This window comes from Toxorhynchites rutilus, chromosome 1 (genome assembly GCF_029784135.1).
Source record: "Toxorhynchites rutilus septentrionalis strain SRP chromosome 1, ASM2978413v1, whole genome shotgun sequence".
NCBI classification, from domain to species: domain Eukaryota; kingdom Metazoa; phylum Arthropoda; class Insecta; order Diptera; family Culicidae; genus Toxorhynchites; species Toxorhynchites rutilus.
The window spans coordinates 40015019-40028951 of NC_073744.1; the positions used below are offsets into that span (position 1 = coordinate 40015019).

General features: G+C 45.3%; 1 protein-coding gene across 3 annotated transcripts in view; it reads right to left on the bottom strand.

Annotated features, from left to right (window-relative positions):
* Nucleotides 1-13933, bottom strand: part of LOC129763633 (probable Rho GTPase-activating protein CG5521) — a 32173-nt gene that overhangs the window by 3121 nt on the left and 15119 nt on the right. For all 3 annotated transcript variants that reach the window (XR_008740999.1, XM_055762872.1, XM_055762871.1), the window contains 2 exons: nt 4129-5528; nt 20-4065 (listed from right to left, as the gene is read on the bottom strand). Coding sequence is in view for 2 of the 3 variants with exons in the window: in XM_055762872.1 (XP_055618847.1) it covers nt 20-4065; nt 4129-5528 (5446 nt within the window). In the remaining variant the exon portion in view is untranslated. The remainder of the gene's footprint in view (nt 1-19; nt 4066-4128; nt 5529-13933) is intronic.

Consider the following 13933-nt stretch of genomic DNA (forward strand, 5'->3'; position numbering starts at 1 on the left):
CATGCTCTTCGAAACTTACTACTGCTGATATAGCGACAGTGATGTCCTCTTCGCCCGGCTCGCATTTATCGCCGAGGCTCGCACAAGACTCGCAAGGCAGGAACCACCCACCACCACCTCATCGGAGAGAGGACCAAACCACGGTACGTCTGGCTTCTTGTTGACCGTCACCCGAAACAGTCCGCTTTTCAACGGATAAATCACGATCAGTACGTCGCAGAACTCGGTCGGCAAAATGTCCCTCCGATAGTCACGGTTGTGTTCGCTCCACACAATGTGAACCTCGTCGTTTCCCAAGTGTCTGGTTTTGTTCAGGATAGCCTCGGGCGAATCCGATGGCATACGGGTCGACACGTGGTAAATTACCTCCAAAAACGGAGTTGCATAGTACGGAGCGGTTTGGCCGCAGCCCTGTCGCGGTAATCCTCCGAGGAAACCATTGTGGGATTCGAGTTCTACCTCCCAACCCAGGGCTGATACAAACATCTCGTAGGTGCTGCTGCCACAGGAGTTCTTCAGTATGGTACCCTTGTCCTCCTGTCCGTTAGCAACATAGATCACAGCCATTTTATGCGTTTCGCGGCATTTCTGATTGTCTAGATTGCGAAGCTCGCGCAGCAATTTGTCCGTTCGTTGAAGGAGATGCGTCCGCTTGCGCCTCTCCCAGCCAGCAAGACCAAGCTGGTTGAACAGAATGCGCCCGAATTGGAATGGTTTGGTTTCTGTTGGAGCGTTCACAGTGAACATATTTCTATCAATCACTACGGACGTATTAGGCTTAGTGGTCAGTGTTCCACTCGGACCCATCGTAGTGGGAATCGCACAATCGTCAATGAAGGAAGTGTAGCCTACGGATCCACCGAAACTGTAAGCGGGAGACTCTCCGAGTTGACCAATGGCAGCATTCTGTCGGGCAACGTATTCCATCTCTATTGCTCGCTGGTTGAGAATAATGGAAATTGTTTGTGCTTCGAGGGAGGGACCAAGAGGCGATGGCCCAGCGGTATTAAGGGGGCAACCGTTTGTGTCCAGACACTCGGGACTCGTATAGCCAATGTATTGCAGTAGATCATCTAGCTGGTCCAAATCGGGGGCTAGATCTTTCGCCACTGGTAGCTGATGCACAGGTCTGTGGCGTAGTGTGTGTCGAAGTGGTGCTATGGGAAGTCCTATGGTTGACATCATGGGATCGATGGAAGTGACAGCACCTGGGAAGATCCTACTTGATCCACCACCAGGTCGGAACTGGAATGTCGAGCTTTGTTTATCGCCATTTGAATAGTAATCCTTCAGCCGGCTTGCGTCTCCCCCGATTGTATTAGGTTCTTTGTAGAGTATTGACGCATCCCAACATGCTTTTCCGTTCAAATCTCGCAGAAGTAATCGTACTTGGCGGTTAGCCGTGGCCAAACCTGCAGTTGCCCCACCACCGGGTAGTTTGAGAGCAGGTAACTCAATAAAACTAGCCACTAGTTCCGAGCTCAGCATTAGCAATTGCAGATTCGGCGAATTCAGCACCTGCGTAGCGCCGAGATCCAACGAATCTCTATTACCCATGGAGTTATCCCGTTGCATAGTGTTGGAGCCGCCGGTTGTTAGATCATCATGTTCGTCAACTAGCGAGCTGAGGCGTGTCGCTCCAATTCCCATCGGGAAGTGTCCCAGATTGGTGATCAAGTGCATCGCAACCGTTTTGGCACAAAGTCGAATCGCCGACTGACAGCTGGCAATCGATTCTGGCGTTTGATAGGTGGGTTCTGTTGTAGCGTTTTGTTCCCGCACATCATCTAACGTGATGGTCATATCGAAGTCTTCGTCCGTAGTGAAGAGTTTGATTCGTTCCCCGTTGTGAACACCCATTGCGATTTTATAGAGCACTTTGAACACAACATGAACCAAGCTTTCGTCAGTATCTGAACCTTTCGGGCGCTGCAACGTATCCACAGAGAAGGACATGCAAAATTCACCCAGCGTGAGCAGCAAGGAAGTAAGTACGGTTTTGTCCGAATCCTTCGGGTGTGGAACGTTTTGGATCTCAAGCGAGAGACAGAGGGTGTCAATAATCAATTCCGGCAGCCGATCTATCCGTTCGATACGTCGACCCTGTTCGGCGCAGAGCTTGAGCGTTTCCGACGCAAGCCGGGCTATGGTTCGATGTTTAAATTGGAGGGCTTGGAGAATCACCTGGAAAGCCTCGCGAACGCGCATGTTTACTATGAAATCATCTCGTCCAGCAGTCGCATTGGGATGAACCTGTGGTATTCGTTGCTTGAAGTTGGAATCGGTACCGGTGGACACTTGGGGCGTGGACGGGTTGGTAAGGTTTTGGAGAATCCACTGACCGAGTGATGCAATCGCAATACAGCGAGCTTTGGCTGTGGGCTCCCGGCGTGCACAACGAAGTACGACGTTGAGTACGTGCTCCTGGAGATCTGGACACTCCATAAGCTCAATATTGGGTTCCGAGGGTTGTAAAACTGGACCCGGTAGCGATGTCTTCGGAAAGCACAGTAATGAGCCAAGCAGACCAGCAACTTGAGCTCGTGGAGCATGTGGACCCGTCTCCGAAGATGTTAGCACGATCGTACAGGCATGGACAAAATCTAGTAGAAGCAAAGTGTGGCCCGGGAGAAGCAAGCTTAGAAATCTCGGTCCTTCTAGATACCTTAGCGCTGTGTACGCCATGGCTCGATCCTCTCCGGAGAGTGCTTGGTGGAGTGCATGGTAGAACAGAGGAAATTGATTATTTACCAGGGAGGCCCCTGACTTTACGATCGTACAGAGCAATTGCATCGCGTACAGTTTACCCTGACTGTATTGCCCATCTAGGGTCAATGCTCCGTAGCACCAGGGCGCAACCAGCGCGATTGGTGGGACGAGATTCGACGGAAGCGGAATAGGTTGACCATCTAACGATATCCCCTGATTCATCCGTATCTTAATCAAACTCTCTGTGATATTCACCAAATATTGGAATACCTGTGCGTGTAGTTTCGGATTGAGAATCTTGTTAACGTCTCCCAGCGCACCCAGCATTCGCCTCCACATGATAGCCGCTACGTCTGGTAACCAACCCCTAGCCGTTCCACCCGCCAAAATAGATCTTCTGTCCGCCGAAACTGCACTGTTTTCATCTTGCGTATCTATACTAGAGCTATCTGCTGTCAAAACGTCGATTTGCATTGGTGAATCTTTTATCGAACCACTCTCGATTCCACTGGATGCCGTTGGCGAGGGACTCCTCGATCCGCACCGGTAACTATCGCTGTCATTTCCCACCGAACGATTCTTACCAGGCGGAGGTCTGATTGAATCCAATGAAAGTGCGCGTCGTATCGTTGGAGGTCCGATCACAATCGATTCGTCACACTGGGAAAATCTCGACACATCCAGATGCTCATTGCTGATACTCAACCCACCACCGGAGGTGTTAGAAAGCATCCGATTCAACGAGTGCTCCACCATCATCGGTAGCGCCGCAACGTGCTGCTGATTCGAGTTTTGCTGTTTATTTCGAACTCTTCTCCTGGTTCTGGACTTCCGGAAAGGTGCCAGGCTGCCTTCACTGTAACTTCTGTTCAACGACGGGGTTCCCGGAATGCTTCTGAGTGCGTTACCGTGACCCTGTAGGCGTATTTCCTCGCCACCGGTTTCCTCGATCATAGGTTTTCCGTTACTATTGCACTGCACCGCAGAATTGTCTGGCCTATCACTAGTGGTCGAACTTTGGGTCCAATTCGAAGGGGTTCCTCGCTTTCTTTTTCCTTTCTGTTCTGCCAACCGATCCAATGGTAAATCCGATAAGTTAATGTTGTACACTTGTCTGGCTAGAACCCGCGTCAACGTTTGCATTGTTTTGTCCCATTCAACAATCAGCTCCTCTCGATGGGTCAACGAGGATAACACCTTCAGGAATTTGTCCCACAAACCGGGGTTTACCACAACATTGGTGTGGGCTCGAATCCAGGTAACGATTAACGTTTGAAAAATGGGTTGAGCCAATCGTCCACCCAAGTTATTCTTCTTCGCATTCGGAGGCGAGTTCTGCAGAATTACAGAGGTTACCTACGAAAACAAAACCGTAATTATCTTCCACTTAAACGACATGGAAACTCGATTTTTACTTACTTGGAGCAACACTAGCAGGAGCTGTTCCCATGTTTTGGCCTCCATTCGGGTTTTCATCACCATCGTCCTGTAGATGTTCAGTACTCTCTTGCAGATGTCCGTCTGTTCGTCGAGCGGAGTGGCAAATCCGTCACTGTTCGTTTTGGATTGAAAATGAATGTTTAGGTGAGCAGTGTTCACCATGAACACGTTAACGGCGTTGGTCACAAAGACCTGCAGAACGTTCTGTAGACCAGCCCGAATGATTACATTTTCCTTCGAGATAGCTCCCAGATAGGAATCCGTCCGGAGACGTTGATTCGCTGGACGTCCACCGCCACTGTGGGGCTGCAGTTCCCCTGAACTTCCCGACAGCGATGAGTCGCTCGTATCCGGCTCGAGTAGGAAGGGCGGTGGCGGAATGGTACTCATCCAGTCTCGATACACGGAAATCGCTATACGCATTGCCTCGATTTGGCTTTTGGATGTGAATGACATTAGAAACGCTTGCCGGTAGATTTCGTGGACAAAGTTGATCGTGTCCCGGCTCGAGTAGAGCACGTCTCGCACCAGCTGAGTCTGTGTGTAGCCCATATGGCGGAGGTTGGACAAAAGTGACGCATTTTCACCCACGACCTCCTCGTCAATTTGAACATTGTCCAGTTTGGTGCTGATGTGTCGCTCGTGGGTATACTTGGCGATCCAGATAACCAACACCACGATGCAGGAGCTCATCACTTCCTCCCGCTTCGATATGTGCCGCATTGCCGGAAGGTCCAGCTTTGGGTCGTAGATCGACGTTGAGTAGTCGAAGTTGGGGCAGAACACAGGCAAATACTGTTCGCGAAACTTGCCCAACAGGAAATTCAATGTCCGGATGTGTTTCTGGGGCGTGTTGTCTCTCCACTTGATGCAACCGCACGATTGCACCATACAGTCCAGGAGAATCTCCAGACCATCGCGTGGATCCGGAGCTGCCGTTCTCTCGTTGGAACTGGGCGGAATGAGGGGTTGGATTTCGGGAGACTTCACCGGATGCGCTCCGGTGTCGTGGAACACCGACCCGCCCAGTTCACCCTTCATGTTCGGATGATTCAGCACGTCCGTTGCTATGAACTCCGAATCCGACGACAATGGGCCGATCTTTCCTTTCTGGGGAATCGTCATACCGGGGACCAGCTCGGTGAACATCCCATGGACGAACGGTGGTGCGTTATCCCCGAGCGCTTGGTACCACAGGAGAAAATAGCGGACACCTTCCTTGCGCAATTTTACACTGTTGCCATAGTGTAGCAATTTGGCGAGGATGCGGCCCAGCGAGTGAACCTGCCAACGGCGCGCGATTAGCTCCGGCAGCAGGCAGAGAATTTTGTTGAGCAGCCATAGCGAGCCGTCCAGTTCCTCGCGATGGGTCTTGTGGACTGTGGTGGGTCGTGAGAGGGAGATAAATGATATTAGTGGAATAAATTCAATGCCATTGGACGTTAGGGAAAATATTCCTGCAAAATGTGGATGAAGAAAACTGGATTCCATATTTACAATAGGCCTGAATCTGGCTTGATAATTGTCGATAATATTTGGCTGTCAAAAAAGTTCTGCGGTATTTTTTTTGAATTTTCATTTGTTCATAAAATTAGTTACAATCATCTGTTTTAAGTCAAATATGCGCCGTTTTGTTCGATGACTTGTTCCCAACGAGATGCCAACTTCATAATACCCCTGTTATAGAAGCTCGCTTCCTTATTGGCAAAAAACTCGGATAGTCAATTTTCACAGGCCTCTTTTGTGGCTAACTTCTGACTACCTAGCTCGTTCGCCATGAACAAAAACAGGTGGTAGTCACTTGGTGCAAGGTCCGGACTATACGGAGGATGCAAAAGAACCTCCCATCCGAGCTTCCGGAGCTTCTGGCGCGTCACCAAAGAAGTGTGTGGCCTGGCGTTGTCATTCGAGCTTCTTTGTGCTTCTTCAAATGGTTAATAACGGTTTGACTTATCCCCAGCTCTTGGCCGAGGCTACGGCTGCTACTATGCCGGTCTTTCTCGGCTAATTCAGCGATTTTGTCGCAATTTTCGACGACAGGCCTTCCGGAGCGTGGCGCATCTTCGACGACCTCTACACCAGAACGAAAACGTTGAAACCATCGTTGTGCGGTGGAAATGGAAACTGTATCGGGTCCATAAACTGCACAAATTTTATTGGCAGCTTGAGATGCATTTTTGCCTATGTCATAGTAGTACTGTAAAATATGTCGGATTTTCTCTCTATTTTGCTCCATATTTGCGACACTATAACTCACGAACGACTTAACCAAACAAAACACTGTCAAGGACTATATTATAGCGCGAAAAAATACCTTTCCAACAAGCTATAGTATGACTCGATACAATGAATACAACTACGCGCTTACGACACCTCGCGGAAATACCGCAGGACTTTTTTGACAGCTGAATAGATTCACATTAGATAGACATGATAGCTGTGCACCCGTGGCCGAGTGGTTAGCGTTTCACATTATCATGCCGGGTGTTCGGGGTCGATTCCCTTTCTGGCCGGGGGATTTTTCGTCGAAAAAGAAATTTCCTTCGACTTGCACTGTGGTCACGCGTATATATATATATATATATAGTTTGCCTATATATATATATATATATATATATATATATATATATATATATATATATATATATATATATATATATATATATATATATATATATATATATATATATATATATATATATTAGCTAACCCGGCAAACTTCGTCCCGCCCATTTACTTGATTAATTCTCGAGTAATGCAGAAATTTGTGTTTTATTTGTATGGCAGCCACCCCTAAGAGAGGGGGGAGGGGTATCTAACCACCATAGAAACATTCATTGCACCCTAAAGTTTCCATATGCCTAATTTGGTTTAATTTGCTTGATTAATTCTCGGGTAATGCAAAAATTTGTGTTTCATTTGTACGGCAGCCCCCCCTTTGAGTGGGGGAAGGACTGTCTAACCATCATAGAAACATTTATTGCGCCCTAAAACTTTCACATGCCAACTTTGGTTTCGTTTGATTGATTAATTTCCGAGTAATGCAAAAAATTGTGTTTCATTTGTATGGCAGCCCCCTCTAAGAGAGGGGGAAGGAGTATCTTATCACCATAGAAACATTTATTGCATCCTAAAACCTCCACATGCCAAATTTGGTTTAATTTGCTTGATTAATTCTCGAGTAATGCAGAAATTTGTGTTTCATTTGTATGGCAGCCCCCCCCTTTGAGTGGGGGAAGGACTGTCTAACCATCATAGAAACATTTATTGCATCCTAAAACTTTCACATGCCAACTTTGGTTTCGTTTGCTTGGTTAATTTCCGAGTAATGCAGAAATTTGTGTTTCATTTGTATGGCAGCCCCCCCTTAGAGAGGGGGAGGGGTCTCAAAATATCACGAAAACCTTCCCCGGCCCCAAAAACCCCTACATACCAATTTTCATGTCGATCGGTTCAGTAGTTTCCGAGTCTATAAGAATCAGACAGACAGACATACATCACTCCATTTTTCCATTTTTATATATATATATATATATATATATATATATATATATATATATATATATATATATATATATATATATATATATATATTTAGAATGTTTTGAGAAAAATGAATTTTAAATTTTAAAATAACTTTTTTTCCAGCGATTTTTTTTCTAAATTTTTTTTGGTAAAATTTAAACAATTTCCTACATTTTATCCTTTGACAAGAATTTTGCAGGTATCATAGTTTTTAAGTTATAAATTTTTGTAAAAAATTAAGAAAAAAAAATTAACTTTTTTCAAAAGTAGTCCAATTCTTTTTTGAATATTTCAAGTATGCAAAGTTGCTTAAATGACCCATTTCTTTACACTCCCAACGTTTCACTACTATCTGAGATGGAGTTGACATGAAATTCGTCAATTGAGTGATACCTCAGACCCCTATACTCAATTTTTTCAAACAAAAATCGATTTCACCAGATGCTATCCCTGGTCATTATGCACAACGCTACAGTGCGTGCGGCAACCCTCGGTTGAGACAATGATACCTCATATCCATATCCCTAACCTGACCCGTCTCACAAAAATTGTTGTCCCTCTATCCTCGAGTGAAGGGGAGGCGATCTGGCGTAGTGGTTACATCCATACCTCTCACGCAGAGATCACGAGTTCAATTCTCACTCCCGACATTCTTTCAAAAATGGAAGTAAAAGTGACGAACCAGCCGAAATGTGTTGAAAGTCACTATAATAAAGAAAAAAAAAACCTCGAGTGAACCGCGAGTAATCGGTCGAAGTCTACTAATCATAGATTTAAGTTGGAATTTTGTATAAACAAATCTTGAATTAACGGCTCCGCAAAGCTTATGCAATTGAGCCTTACAAATAAATGAATTGAAAAAAAAAATCTATTTCAAGTTTTTGTCTTATTCATACGAAATTCTTACTAATTTAAAGACTTTGCGGTTGGTTGACCTGTTATAAGGACATAACAATTATATTGCCACCCAAAATTGTTTTTGCCGCACATGGAATATTATTTCAGTATTTTGCTTAACCAAAGACTTCTGAAAGTATCTGGCAGTACTCCAATTTTTTTAGAGCTGCTGAAAATGTACGATATTAATTTGGGAGTCATTTTCATGTAGAAAAAACGCGATTCCAGAGCGCCGGAAAAAACTGTTCAAATTCGTCGAACATGCAACAAGTTGATGAGTTTTTCACTGTAAGCGTTCTATTTAGGATCTACTGTGTAAGTTCATGCAGTTTCTTCAATGAAAAAATAGATGAAAAATTGATATTTTATATTTTTTCTTTGTAAGTCTATAAAAAAGATTGTTTTCGTTGCACTAGAGATATTATTTTTATTTTTGTATAACCAAAGACACAATCAAATGAGCTTACAGGGCAACGGCAAGCAGTGTTTTTTGGGGTTGAGGATTATGCTCTCTAAAATTTGAACTAATTTCTTACCTAGTTTCCACGGCCTTATAAAGGGTTAAGATAGGGTTGTCAGGTGTATTGAGCAGACATCTGGATGTTGGAAAATCTAAAGTCTGGATTTGTCTGGATTTTTGTCGAAATTTTCTATATTTAATTGCGAATTTTATTGAACATTTTCACGAGAACGTCGTTTGACGTTTGTGGAAGCAGACACGGTTTGCTGACGAGCAATAACAATGAAGTGTTTTTCTCAAGGCAGGTGAAGAAGGAGAAGGATTGAGTTTGTCCAGAAGGGCCCTTCACAGGACTAGAACTGCAAAAGTTTAAATTATCTATAGTTCAACACAATCAATCAACATTTTTACGTCTGATGTGTAAAACATGGTTTAACAGTTATTCCTTCTTATCATATATCGACGCATTATACTTAAACTTGATGTTTGCAGACATGTGTACCAAACCACTTTCTTCGGTGTTCAGTAAATTTTTACGATAAATTTTCTTAATTGCAGGAATGACATTCCACCACCACGGGTAGTTGTGGCTACAACCTTGCCTCAAAACTGAATAGTCTGAAAAACCAACATTGCGTAGCTCTCTGAATTCCTCATCAAATTGGCTGAATCATTTCTCTGGGAACCAGATTGGGAAAATTTTCAGTAAGCGGTAGAATGGTTTGATGTGTTCTTCTGATGACATTGGAAAGGTCCAGTATGGTCATATTTATCATAACCGAGTCGTTGAAGTTGAAGTTGATGCATTACATTAGCCTTAAATTCGTTGAGCCGATCAACAGATATTTTTCCATCGTTTACGTACTCCCTAATGAGTAGTTCAGCCGTTGTCCCAACCTAGACATTTTCCAAGCTCTCGTAATTTTGTTGATCAAACCCAACTTTATTCAGTTCTTTTAGCGTTTGCATAAACTCATTTGTGAAAAAATATCCAAGAATCGGTGGGACTCTCACTTTGAAATAGTTTGTTCATGTTGTTAATCACTTAGACTATGTATGACACGACAAGCAAGTTAGTTCAGTTAGTGGATACTATTGCAGAGCAAATGAATCAAACGTCTTGTTCAGTTGAATGCTTGCAATGGAATGAAAATTTTATTCTATCTCTTAGCAACTATTAACAATCCTTAGCGACGCGTATTACTATGCTACTACGATTACATTACTCCTCCCTAATCCGCGACGCCTGTTAACATTCGGAACTTCTGTTGCTTTTGAACAGTCATCGGTTTTGTGAACCCGTCAGCTGGCTGTTCAGTTGTAGGTATATAGCTTAGTTTTACAACACCATTTTGCAGGCTATCATGCACGAAATGGTATCGTATACTGACGTGCTTAGTCCGGGGGTTATAAGATCCGTTGTTTGCGATGCTGATTGCCGACTGGTTATCGCAACGTACAGAAATCGGCCTGGCCTCGAAATACTGCGACTGCAAATTGCTCCACCACATAGCTTCCTTAATTGTGCGAGACATAGCCATGTACTCCGCTTCGCAGGACGAGAGGGCTACGGTTGGCTGTTTCTTGACGTTCCATGAGATCGCTCCTCCCTGCATCAAGAAAACGTAACCGGTCGTGGATCGTGGGTCGTGGCAGATCTGCGAGCACCCATGTCCTGTTCTCGCTAAGGGAAGCGATCTCTTCGCGCATCGCCACTATCCAGCAATCTCGGTCGGGTCGTCGCAGAACCTCTTCGTAGCTTGTCGGATCATCCATTATATCCTCATCGCTCGTCGTATTTGAGGTTAACTGAGGAGAATGAACACCGCCAGGAAATGAACTGTAATTAACAAAGTCACTGTACTTGCCTGGACAACGGCGCTCCCGACCGCTGCGCCTCAACTCCTGCTGCATTTCATCAGCTAGTCTATTTAGTTGCGGTGGGAGCGCATGATCGGCAACGGCATCCTCGTAGTCATCCGCTTCGCTGAACGAACTATCGTTACCAATCGCTTCTTCCGCTGGCTCGATCTCATCACGATTATCACAAACAACTCCAGCACCAGTCACAGGCTCGACTGTACCACACGCAGGATGGTCACGGAACTCGTCCCAACAAAGCTCCATGAACTCCACCGGCTTCACTGGTTGTTCCACCTCACAAATAACGACACCTTCCTCCAGAACAACGACGTCTCGGCTGATGTGGAAACTGCCCTTCTCAGAATCATACACCCGATAGCCTTTTGTGTCTTCACAATAACCAACGAAAATACCCTTTTCGGATTTGGGATCGAGTTTCTTCCTTTTCGCCTTCGGAACCAGGGTCACCACTCTTGAACCAAAAATCTTAAGATGCCCAAGATCCGGCTTTTTCCCTGTCCACGCCTCTTCAGGCGTTTTGTCCTTCAGGGAACGTGTAGGACAACGATTCACCACGTGAGCAGCAGTCGAAATAGCTTCTGCCCAAAACTCCTTTCCAACCTTTGCATCGTTGAGCATGCATCCCAGTTTTTCTACTAACGTGCGGTTCATCCTCTCGGCCGCCCCGTTCTGCTCGGGCGTATACGGGCACGTGGTTTGATGTCGGATCCCGTCCGACTCCAACAGCTTCCGGAAATCTGCATTCACATATTCCTTTCCGTTGTCTGAACGCAGGATTTTCAGCTTCTTACCCGTTTGTCTCTCCGCCTTGGCCTTAAACGATTTGAACGCCCCCAGTGCTTGATTTTTATGCTTCAAAAAATAAACCACCACGCGCTTGCTCGCGTCGTCCAAAAATGTCACAAAATAACGACTTCCACCCAACGACGGAACCTCTACTGGACCGCAGAGGTCGGAGTGTACCAACTCCAACAGCTCTTCAGCTCGTGACTCGCTGCTAGGAAACGAACGCCTCGCATGTTTGCCCTCCAGACAGGCAACACAATTCTTCAACGTCCCGACTTGAAAATCGATTCCGTCCGCAATCTGTTTTAGCTTCTTCAGCCCACCTTCGTGGAGATGTCCAAGACGACGATGCCAAAGTTCAATACCGCTTACCAGAAGTGACTTCTCCGATCGATTGACTTTGTACAGGCCACCTTCCTCGACACCGGTGATAACCAGATCGCCGTCTTCATCCCGAACTTCACATTTGTCCTTGGTGAATATAACGGTTTTTCCCTTTTTGCAGATGCTACTTACAGATAGCAAATTTGTAGCTAATTCCGGGATCTTCAGTACTCCGTTGACATCGATTTGACCATCGTCACTGTTCAAAACGACGGTACCTTTCGCTACGGCCTTCATGCTGGTATTGTTCGCCGTTCCGACATCATGGTTCACCTTCTCTTCGTTCACAAATTTCTGCTCCATCCGTGCCATGTGGCAAGTGGCACCAGAATCAAAGTACCATTCATTGGTAATCACATCTCCCATGGCGAAAATGGAACACAGACCCTTATTCTTCCTCGGCTTGAACCCTTCGTTGGTTTGAACCTTCTGGAACCCTGCTTGACATACAAAGCATCTTCGTCACTGCAATTCATTGCGCCCCGTTCGATCTTCACATCCTGAAGTATCTTGGACTTCACTGCATCCGCTGTCAGCGCAATACCTGACGCCTCTAGTCCCATTATCATCGGCTCATACTGCTCCGGCAAGCCCATTAGCAACATCGCAGCAAACCAGGAATCATCGACTTTGAATCCCACTGACGCTAGCTTGTGACTTGTGCTCATCAGCTCATCAACATAAGCTTCCACACTGGAACTGTTAACAAGACGTATCGAGGTGAATTTTCGTAACAATCCAATCTTCCGATTCAGACCGCTATCCTGGAACGCCGTTTCAAGCTTCTACCAGGCAGCTCGTGCATCGGCCGCATCCAGCACCAAACTATAGTTGTAGGTTTCCAAACTAAGACAGATGGTAGCCAATGCCCGTTGCTTCATATCCGCTGGCACCGCTGCTTGTGCTTCGTCGGTTTCAGCACTAACTGCTTCCCAACATCCTTCACGGATCAAAATCATCCGCATCGCGAACGCCCATGTCGTGAAATTTTCCCTTCCGCTTTTCAATGGCCGGCAACGCCACGGAACCTCCGCCAACTCGAACACTTCCTGGTCCAGCTGCAGCTCCGTTCGCCCCATCTCCGATACTAGAATTGTTTCGCGACATCTTGACTTCGGATTACTTCGGATACTCCTTCTTACTTGATACACTTCTTGAGATTAATGCTTCAGTTAAAATAAAACTACTTCTTAACTTCAGTTATGGCCATTTGCCTGGGCCCATAACCTATTGCAGAGCAAATGAATCAAACGTCTTGTTCAGTTGAATGCTTGCAATGGAATGAAAATTTTATTCTATCTCTTAGCAACTATTAACAATCCTTAGCGACGCGTATTACTATGCTACTACGATTACATTATATACCTAAAATATTTGTTTGGTCTGTACTTCGAACCTGTCGGTACATAGTTAGGTTACCTTGAATATTTCAATCTATTTTTTTTTCCATGTTCGATGTTTGACACTATTTGCTACTGTTGATAATTGAAGAGTGGTAAACATAATAGTGTTTGTACAAACAGTGTCAATTATTTGACCTCCGAATTATTTGGACAGTGTACGACTACCTAAAGGCTAGTGACTATTTCTTCGACAGATCCGTCGATTCGTTGGCAATCAAACTTAACGGATTGCTTCGCAAATGACTACTGGGTTCCTCCATCTCCGAGAACATTCGTGATCACAGCAGTCGCTTTTGTGCTTCTCAGTCGCAGCATGCTTCAACAAATCCATCATTCCTTTATGTCTTTACTACATTCTTTGTATAAACCAGCATGTTTATCGGTGCTCCAAGAAAGTCAGCTCAGTTTGGCCTGAATCCTTTCGGTGAAATCAGTGATGCCATTT